The sequence below is a fragment of the Carassius carassius genome, chromosome 40 (genome assembly GCF_963082965.1).
Source record: "Carassius carassius chromosome 40, fCarCar2.1, whole genome shotgun sequence".
Taxonomy (NCBI): domain Eukaryota; kingdom Metazoa; phylum Chordata; class Actinopteri; order Cypriniformes; family Cyprinidae; genus Carassius; species Carassius carassius.
In genome coordinates, this window is record NC_081794.1 from 1,940,001 (window position 1) to 1,950,693 (window position 10,693).

A 10,693-nucleotide genomic window follows, 5' to 3' on the forward strand; every position below is an offset into this window, starting at 1 on the left:
CACAGCGAGCGTCCTGATGAGTGACTCAGGACTCTCAAATGCTGGCAAATGCAATCGAGTGGTGTGAAACCATTTTTTCCAACACCATTCAGATGCAAATAAGGCGCTCTGGCATTTCAGCAGATGTAGCTCAGAAAGTGTCCTACACCTACAGCTCTGCTATAAGTGAGCTTTATGAATACATTGAGCTGGAGAACACACCGGGCTCCTGTGTTCAGATTAAATCGACTAAAGGGCAGGACTTTCACTCATGCAGGACGGACGAGGAATTTCAAAAGAAAAGCTGCACATTGTAGCTCTGCTCCAAAACTGATTGAGCTGTATAAATGCTAACGGTCAACATCATTACTGACCAATCTGGACACAGCAAATCTGAACAGCACACAAACGAGCGCCCAGGAGACTCTAATCACAACTGATGCCAATACAGGTGATACAATAGTCTAATAAACATAAATATACATGAAACACACACACAGTATGAATTTAAGTATGCATTATATTTATAATCAGCAATTCTATTTCTATTTATTTTTCTACTAAGTTGGTTTATTAGATTAGAATAGGGCCAAAAGTAAGTCTATGATGACTCAAAATGCAACCTCTGTAGCTACATCACATTATGAGATGTAGAGAAGCATTTATAAAAGATTTGCCAATTTATATGGTGTTATTTTTCAAGCAATGTTCTGGTGAGGTTCTCTCAAGGTTATGAACAAACATTTTTCTAGCAACATTCATTCAAAATGTATCTGCTGTTTAATAACATTCTCAAAATGTTAGCAGAAAAACATCACGGAATGTTTTTCTGAAACATTTTAATTGGATGCTCATCCAGCTTTTTTATGGTTATACTTAAAGGTCCCATATTGTACACTTTTCTGGAGTTTTATTATAGGTTTTGATGACCTTGTGAATATATATGAGTTGTATGATTACCAAAAACCATCTCATTATATTTTTACAGCTCCTTTCTCAGGAGGTCTGCTAAGAACAGGTGGATTTTGGAATTTCTAATTAATATTCATGAGCCTCTCTTCTGATTGGCCTTCTGATGTAGGGTGCCAGAATCGACGTAATAAAGCCTCAAATTAGAAATTTGATCGCATATCTGCTGCTAATTCCAGACAAACAAACCGTTGACAGCTATGGATAAACGTGATAAAATGAGCGGACTGGACAGAAACGATCGTCAATAAAAAAAAATAAAAAAAATCCCTATAAACACTTGAAAACAACATTCCTCAAATTAAAATAAAAACTGAACATACTGAAAACATTCAAAACATTAAACAACAAAAACTTCAAGAATTCAAAAGTGACATTCTGACAATGTTGCACAAGGAACAAAATAATGCTTTCCCTATCATTTACAAAACTCCCCAAAAAAGCTTATTAAACATTAAACACCTGGACGCTTCGAACTCTAAGGGAACATTCAGAAATAATGTTTTCAATACTTAATAAGAGCATATTTTGCCAGCTGGGGTGACAGTTTCATTCTCTTTTACATTTACAGTTCTGTTCCTCTATTTCCTTTATTCTCACAAACTGACAGCCAAAATTATTTTCGGTGATAATCAACAGCATGCCAAGGATATTGTCGATCAATAACAAATATGAACTGACTTAATTACACTTATTTATTTGTCTGAGAGTCTATTATACACTGGGAAGATGTGTATGTATTACATGCATTAAAATCCATTTACAATTAACTCCAAGGACAGAAAGAGCACAAATGACACATAAACAGCTTCTTTTTATTACACGTTCAGTTGTAATATTACTATCCTGCATGTTTTGTCAGTGCAATGCAATGCAGTCGAGAGATCTGTCAGACTGCACATTACAGCAGTGCATGTTTTATTAATACTTCATGTCCATTTATTTGACAAAGTCATGTAAAATGCAAAAGAATGTACAGTTAGCTGATCGTTAACACAAATTAAGCCCATTCCTCCACTCCAAGTAAATGTCCTGGGTGTTTATTTTGTAGTAAAGACAATCTGACTGCATATTTTATATAAACTTTAGTATGCAAGAAGTGAATTTGCACAATTTCTGGACAAGTAGGAATTCTGTCAGTAACTTTTAGCTCGATTCAAAGACAATAAAACGGATGGTAGGTCTAAAGCATTGCATCCGGCAGTCAGTGTGAGAGGATAACGGGGATTACAGATGAAACGGCTCAATTACAGCACAAAGCCTCTCCTCTGTATCACTGTTTACAGAGCACAGCCTCACAAACGCTGCTTCTGCAAATCCGACAAGCGTATTACTGCTTCAAACAATGGCAAGCTGGAGTTTTGGGACTAGAGATGTAGACAGGAGCGTTTGGGAAACCTGTCTGCAGTGAAATCAAAGTAAAGGCATTAACTCTCATAATGCATTCGGGTCCGTTTTGACCCAGAAGAGATGCATGTAAAATGAAAAATATATTTTTAAAAAATAATAATACATTGTTTTTATTAAGGGAAGAAAACTTTGTAAATGCCTTAAGACACTCAAAGTACACATTTATTTGACATATTTAGTTGTGGACATGTTCGGGTCATTTTGACCCGGGTATGTATGAAGTACTGTTAGGTTTAAAAAGTTATTTTGATCTATGAAGTTATATTAGTCTCAAAAACCTTTGTAAACTATATTATGTCTTTTCCCCATATCTCACACACTTCTGGGATTGAATTTTGTTGATAAACATGTATATGCATAATACTGACAAATCATTGCGGCATGATAAACTGATTACTTTTTACATCTGAAAGTGAAAGTTTAAAATTAATAAATTTATTTTGATGTTGGTTTGTTAAAAACATTTTGGTTTCAGTTCTAAATTCATATTATGATATATTCAAATAAGAATATATATATATGTGTGTGTGTGTGTGTGTGTGTGTGTGTGTGTGTGTGTGTGTGTGTGTGTGTGTGTGTGTGTGTGTGTGTGTGTGTGTGTTAGTGCTGTCAAACAATTAATCGCGATTAATTGAATCTAAAATAAAAGTTTTGTTTGCATAACATCTGATTATGCAAACAAAAACTTTTATTTTGTATGTGATTAATCACGATTAATCGTTTCACAGCACTATTATATGTAAAATTATATGATATGTTATTTGAATATATCATCATATTAAATTTATATAAACATTTAATCTGAGAATTTCCTTTGAATTTATAACTGAAACCAACATGTTTCTAACAAACCAACATCAAAACAACATAATTACTAAATATTTTAAACTTTCACTTTCAGATGAAAAACTTAATCAGTTTTTCATGCTGCAATGGTATATATATATATATATATATACAGTATGTATGTGGTTCATGTGTCACTTGAAATACCAGGCAATTTATTTATTTATTTTTTTTAGGTGCAGTAATACCATGGTAATAACATGTTAACATTAAAAACTGATCTTTTTCCACATTTACTCATCACTGAGAAATTGCTTGCTAGATACAGTGTGGTTTAAATTGAATTGATTTGTTTTACAAAATAATTTTGTGAAACATATAGTACACCGATTTTGCATGCATTATGATAATTAAAGTATTTGAAAATAAAGAGTGGGAATATGATTGAAACAACAACAACTCAATCTATCATATAGCTATTTATGTCTGCACAAAAACTTAAAAGCTTATGAAACAGGAATAGATCTGTAAACTCCAGCCTCTCCATCTAATAAAGAGACCCTTTCACATTGAGCAAAGCAGTCCAAACACACAGACACTGTGTCCTGTCCTCTAGATTGGCTCACATAAATGATAAAGTACTGGGTTTGTGAAAAGCTTTCATGGCCTTTGGCTGTACTGAAGTAATGGAAGAGCTAAAATGATGCACAGCGGTCTCAGGATGCCAAATCATTCATCAGTTCATGTCGTCTGTCTGTAGTGCTTTTAAAATTTGTTCTGAAAATAAAAGCCCCGAAGAGCTTCGAAAGGTAATGATGGTTTCTTCTTATTGATATAAAAGACAAGAGACACAGAAATGGCCTATTTTATTGCCAGATGTAATGTCTTATGGTTTTGATGCTTCATAGTAGCTAAGCACAAGCCTTTAGTGCTCATAAGGCCAAATAAAATAAAGACAGAACTATCTGCCATCATTTCTTTTTATGAACCAATTGATTTTTACTTAAATGAGTCTTACTAGACCTGACACAACAGAGGACTGCATTGAAAAAAGTTATAAAGCTAATCAATCAACAGAGCATTGCATTGGAATAATAAATGACTATGAATTCTAAAGCTTACAGAAATGTATGCATTAATATGCATTCATGCATGGTTTGGCTACAATGCAAATTCATTAAAATAATAAACAACTATGAATTCTAAGGCTGATTAAAAAATGCATGCATTTACACTACCGGAATATTTTAATAATACCAGTATAATTAGACATTTAAAAAAAATTTTTTAAATGTTTTAATGTTAACGTCTCTCATGCTAACCAAGCCTGAACTTATTTGGCTAAAATCTAGTGCTGTCAATTCGATTAATCGCATCCGAAATAAAAGTTTTTGTTCACATAATATATGTGTGTGTACTTAGTACTTTGTATTCATTATGTATATATAAATATACACACACATGCATGCATATATTTAAGAAAATATGCTATGTTAATATAGTAAATATTTTTATATATAATATAAATTATATGAAAATAAATATATACATGTAAATACTTTTGTATTTTTATAGACATAATAAATATACACCATATATAATGTGAAAAACGTTTATTTTGAATGCGATTAATCGCGATTAATCGTTTGACAGCACTATTAAAAATGCAGTAAAAATAAATATAACAATGATATAATATTAAAACAATATATCCTTTCAACTTCCACACTTTTGAGTGTTTATTAGTGTAAATGCATTAGAGCATGTATATTCCATATTCTTTACTCACCCTGAAGTCTATACCGACTGTTGAGATGAAGCTCCCCGCAAGAAACGCTCCGTCTTTAAAGCGAACCAGCAGACAGCTTTTCCCCACCCCAGAGTCACCAACCAGCATTACCTGGAGAGAAAGACATGTGAAAGATGGAGCAGAACACACAATCTATCCCAGCATCTCTCCTCTCGTCTTCCTTCCTCGTCTTCATTTTGTTACGAGACAAACAACCCTCTCATCTTTCCATCAGCGTGTCAATCAAACTAGGTCTCATTCCCTGCAGCGCTTAGAAAGACTCTTACAAGGCCGTAAAGATTAAATGCAGGAATATCAGAGTGGGTTTGTTTGAGGAGAGATGAGATTAGAACAAAACTACATACTTAATACACCAAACCAGTGATTTATATTTTGACATTTTATTTTTTACCAAACTCTCTCCTTGCATTTAACATAGACTCCGTGTAGAAAAAAACACTTCTTTAAATTGAATCTAATGCAGACACCAGGATGGGACAATTGTAATAAAACTCTAATAGCAACGATACTAAAATTACACTTAGTTGAAGTAAATGGATTTTGCTGTATATAAAACTATTTAGACTCAAACTTCATTGCTAAATAAATTCAGAAAACATTTTAGGCTTTTCGACTCCCCTCAGACTTGTTAAAACTTGTGATGCACAAACAAGCTCAGGTGTCTCATTAACAGAAGCAGCTACTTGATCATTCTTCACTTACATCAGTGCTTGTTTTTGGTTTAAATAAGAATTGTTTTTGGAACATTTGGTGGCTGAAGAGATTTCCTTCAAATGTAATTAATTAAATGAAATAGAGTGGAATATGAACAAAAAGGAGCACATTTCTGGTTCGGGGTACTTGAGTCTCACTGATGGTTTTGTGGGGTATAAAACATGTTAGGATACACTGGTTTAAATGTATGGAGCTGCAGGATTAGTTTGGGAAAGCGCGGCAGAGCTCAGCTATTCCTGATCCTTTGCACTGTCCACTGGTGAATGACTGCTGACAATTCCTGACTGCATTTGATGCTATTTAATGAAAAAGCAATCCATATGATTCATAAAGAAAAAGTTGTGTGAATAATCAACAGAGCAAACTGTCTTCCACATCAGAGTCGCCTAAACATTTCAGCTTAAACATGCAAAGCTCAGAAGAAGTATTTGTCAGTGTTAGATGCTAGTAAGTGAGCGTACCTGCGTCAGGCTGGATAACCCAGTTGCTGTGCTCTGGCTTATCTGTATTGACACAGCTGTTCAATTCGAGTCCGCGCTTAACTTCAGTCAAACAGAGCGTATAATTCTTGCCCATATGGGACGGCTTGATAGTATTGCATTGTTTTTAAACACTGCTGTAGCATAAATAAAACCCACAAACTAGTGAAGCTGCACACAATCATTTGAGCTATGAAATCAAAATTTTATAAGGCATTTACCATGTTTAGCTGGCAAATATTTACACTCACATACTCACATGTATGGCAAGCCATTTTAACATTTTTCCCTTAAAAACATAAAAGTAGGCCTATCTATTAAAACTTATTATTATCTAATTTTAATGTTATTATGCTAGTTTTTTATTAAGTAATCTAAAAGTAACTTGTGCTTATTCAAAAAATGTAATACTTAGTAGTCTGAAACAAATAGCTGATCACAATGGAATAGTTACAAGTAATAAGTACAAAAATATAATGCATTAAAATAGTGACAAATTGAATAAATACTGATTAGAATGGGAAAATCAGACTGAATGTTTCTTCAAATTCAAATCTACTAAGAGTCATTGAAATTACTTGCATACATAAATAAATACACACACACACACACACACACATATATATATATATATATATATATATATATATATATATATATATATACATATACTATTACCAATAACAAAGAAATATAATTGCTTGATGCTTTTGAAATAGTGACTAGCAGAAAGGGAGTAAGTACTTATATGTAATGAGTATGTAATTGTAACTAGTAACTAGTATTTAATGAATATGTAATTGACTAGATACTATTTGAAATTGGAATAATTAGCATCTTCTGAATGGTTAGTGAAATTCAAATACTAGTAATCACTACAATTACTTTGTAGTAAACTTAAAAAATATATATCACCAATTATAATTGAATCGTTAATACTACTGAGATACTGATTAGTAGAAAGGAAGTACTGACATGTAATGAATCTGAACTAGTAACATATTAAGTAGATACTAGTTAGAACTGAAATGTCAGACTGAATGGTTAGTGAGATTCAAATATAAAAGTAGTCACTAAAATTACTTAGTAGACATAAAACAATATTAGGCCTATTACCAGTTAAATTGGAAAAGGGAATAAGTACTAGTTTGTAATAAATGGGAACTAGAAAGAAACTAAATAAATGCTAGTTAGAATTTGAATAATAAGCATATTTTTAATGTTTAGTGATATTCAAGTATTTAAATAGCTTACTAATAGTTATTTTAAAATATACATACTATTACCAGTTACAACGGAATTGGTTAAATAGTTGGTTAAATAGTTACAATGTGACTAAAGAGAAAAAAGAGGGATAAAGAGAATAAAAGAGAAATAAAGAGAATGAGTAGACTACTCGTATTTAATGAATGACAAACAGGTGACAAACTGAATAGAAAGGAATTAGGATTCGAATAATAAGCATCTTCTCAATGGATAGTGAAATTCAAATATACTTTTAGTCACTGAAATTACACACTGGTAAGTATGAAAACTACCCATCACTCCTCTAGTCACTAATACTGTAGTACATTTTTATTTATTTTTTTACATTATTACATAAAGCCATTATCAATTACAATGGAACAGTTACTTTCCATACTATAGATTCTATTTAGATAGTGACTAGTATAAAGGGAATAAATAAGTACTAGTATGTAATCAATGACTAATTGATTAGATACTATTTGGACTTGGAATAATTAGAATCTTTCATATTGTCACTGAAATTATACACACAAACACACACACACACACACACACACACACAAAAACGCTAGTAATAAAAAACCCGTAATAAATGTATAAGCGGCTTGCCATACTGCACAGGGCTCGCGTTGAACAAAGCGGCTGCTCGTGTACCTTGAAGGCGATGTCGTAGAATTCTCCGCTGTTGCTAAGAGAGGATCTGCTGGGATGCACCACTCCGTTGGACAGGGTCGGGACTTTCTTACCCTTCTCTTTGTCGCTGCTCGGAGATGAGCTCGGTGTATTTGAACTCCCCTTCCCTTTGACACCTTTCTTCCTCGACATTATGCTTTTTTATTCCCAGTGCGAATGAATGTACGACGAGTAATTAATGAGCAGCGAAACGCGCGCTCTGTGCACTCCACTTCTCCCGTTGACTATTTCTTAGTACGCGTGAATGAACTTTTCATCGATAAGCGCGCGCATGACTTCAGGGTTCCGTCAAATAAAGAGTGCGAGCAGCGCACCTGCTTCTGTTCTTAGCGCTGCCGCTCCGTTTTACGCAACTAGTCCGACAATTTGTTGTTTTTTCTTATAAGAGAAAGCGTCTCTGGTGTCTGCCTGTGAAACTGCTCCATCAGTGTGAAGAGAAAATGCACCTCACTCCTCTAGTAGTGCACGCGCAATCAGTGAAAGTGATGGCCACGCGCACACCGAGCGCATCCTCACTCTCCACTTGTTGGAATACAGAGGCGCAGTCTCATTTCTAACGCACATCAGGATTAGTTTTGGTTAAGATGACTTGACAATTAATTAACTCGAAGTTGAACTAAAAACCCTGAATGCTGTCATTTTGGTATGGAAGGCTAATAAATAAATAAATAAATGAAAAGGGAGTTGTGACTCTCTCTCTCTCTGTCTCTCATTACTCAAATGTATAACAAAAACAGAACTGTAAAATAAAAGGTTAATTTAAAAAAATGAGTTATCGTGCAATTCCGATTTTTTTTCCCCATACAGAATAAAAAAGTTAGGAAAATTTCAAGAAAAGAAAAAAAAAACTTAGATAAAAAAATCATAATTGTATGAAGAAGAAAAAAGGTGATGTAAAAAACCCTAACTGTTCATAATCTTATATTACATTGCATTATATTATATATTTAAATGGCAATAGTTCTTACATATTTTATCAAGAAAGGATGCAAACTGCTTCAAAAAGATGAGTATTATATTATATTATGTATTTAAATAGCAAATGTTCTTGCATATTTTATTAAGAAAGGATGCAAACTCCTTTAGAAAAATGTTAATTATATTATATAAAGAGCATTTATTATTCTGTCTTTTTCATATCTTGTCAAATTAGTATTTTAAAGCTCTCTTAAAATGTATGACTAGACTTAAATAAATAAACCAAACTTTGACAATGTTTGCATAGTTCTGTGTACATGAAAAATTACAAGACAGGAATAACACACTATAAATTAGGACTGTAAATTGTGCATCAATTAAGTATAATTTATTTTAATATATTTTAATTGTAGAATCTAGTATAATTTATTAATGCAATAAAATGTCATATTTAATCTTACCCCCTGACCTGTATATTCCATTATAAGGTATAATATACTGACCTTTCTCCGCAAATACTGAGAGTATATTATTTTATACTATTCACTGGGATTAATTTATGATCTAGATTTGATTGACAGCGCTGTTTGAAGCAGGCTTTGGGAGGAAAGAGCAGTCGTGTGCTTCAGGATCTGATGATGACGACGTCTGTCAGCGGACTTCAGTTTGTGTTTCCATGCTCTCTGTGTACATATCGTCTATTTTAGGTTTTCTATTTTTACACTGCTCTTTTTATCTGTGTTTTATGCACTACAGTTTCTACCTCAAAGCAGGAAATAGCAGTGTTTAGAAGACAGAATTTTGCCATGAACTGTTAAATGATTAAATATTTAACAGAAGGAGACCGGAATAGATCAATTATTATTTGAATACCACTTAAAATAATACCTTTACTATTATTATTGATTTAATTAAATATATATTTATATCCTGTGTGTACTGGTGCTCGTCTTTCAAAATATTTTATTATTTTTAATAATAATGTTATCATAACAATAATAAGAGAAAATTGACCAAATTGGCATGAAATGGGATTAATTAACTTCATTTTTACGGAATAAATATGAAAAGATGATGATGATGATTATTATTAATTAATTATTATCTTCATGATTATTATATGTTAATTTAAAGTGTGCAATTTTGACAAAAATGGTTGGATATGGGAATAGTTTTATTAGTTTTTAGGGAATTAAAATTTAATTAAATTTAATTATTCTGTTATTACTATTATTTAATATTGATATATAATATAAATAAATAATACACTCTTTTAAGGAATAAAAATGTAAAGTAAATATTAAATAATAGTATTAATATTTGCTGTTGTTAATAATAATTACTATGACTACTACTACTAATAATAATAATATTAAAAGTTAAGTGAAAAATTTAATATATTATAATGATACTGTAAATTGAAATATTTACTGAAAATGGAAATAATGTAATTAACTTTAAGGGTAAAAATGTAATATTTGGAATGAGATGGATTTGTAGGATCACTCAAACAGAGCGTTTAATGAAAAGCAATAAAAAAAAAGGAAAAACGTCTTCGTTAAACATTTTAATCAGATGAACCACCAGAAATTGACAACACGATTGAAATAATTTCTGAAAAAAACAAAACAACAAAAAAAAATCTTTATCTCACAGAAGGTTATTTGAAAAAAAAAAAACTGTAGAA

General features: G+C 32.0%; 1 protein-coding gene across 1 annotated transcript in view; it reads right to left on the minus strand.

Annotated features, from left to right (window-relative positions):
• The window catches only part of LOC132121921 (ras-related protein Rab-26), a 92,826-nt gene extending 84,259 nt beyond the window's left edge, over positions 1–8,567 (minus strand). The window contains exons 1-2 of the mRNA XM_059531660.1: positions 8,050–8,567; positions 4,934–5,044 (exon numbers count right to left, since the gene is read on the minus strand). Coding sequence (XP_059387643.1) covers positions 4,934–5,044; positions 8,050–8,220 — 282 coding nt within the window. The 5' untranslated portion in view covers positions 8,221–8,567. The remainder of the gene's footprint in view (positions 1–4,933; positions 5,045–8,049) is intronic.
• Positions 8,568–10,693: the final 2,126 nt, after the last annotated feature.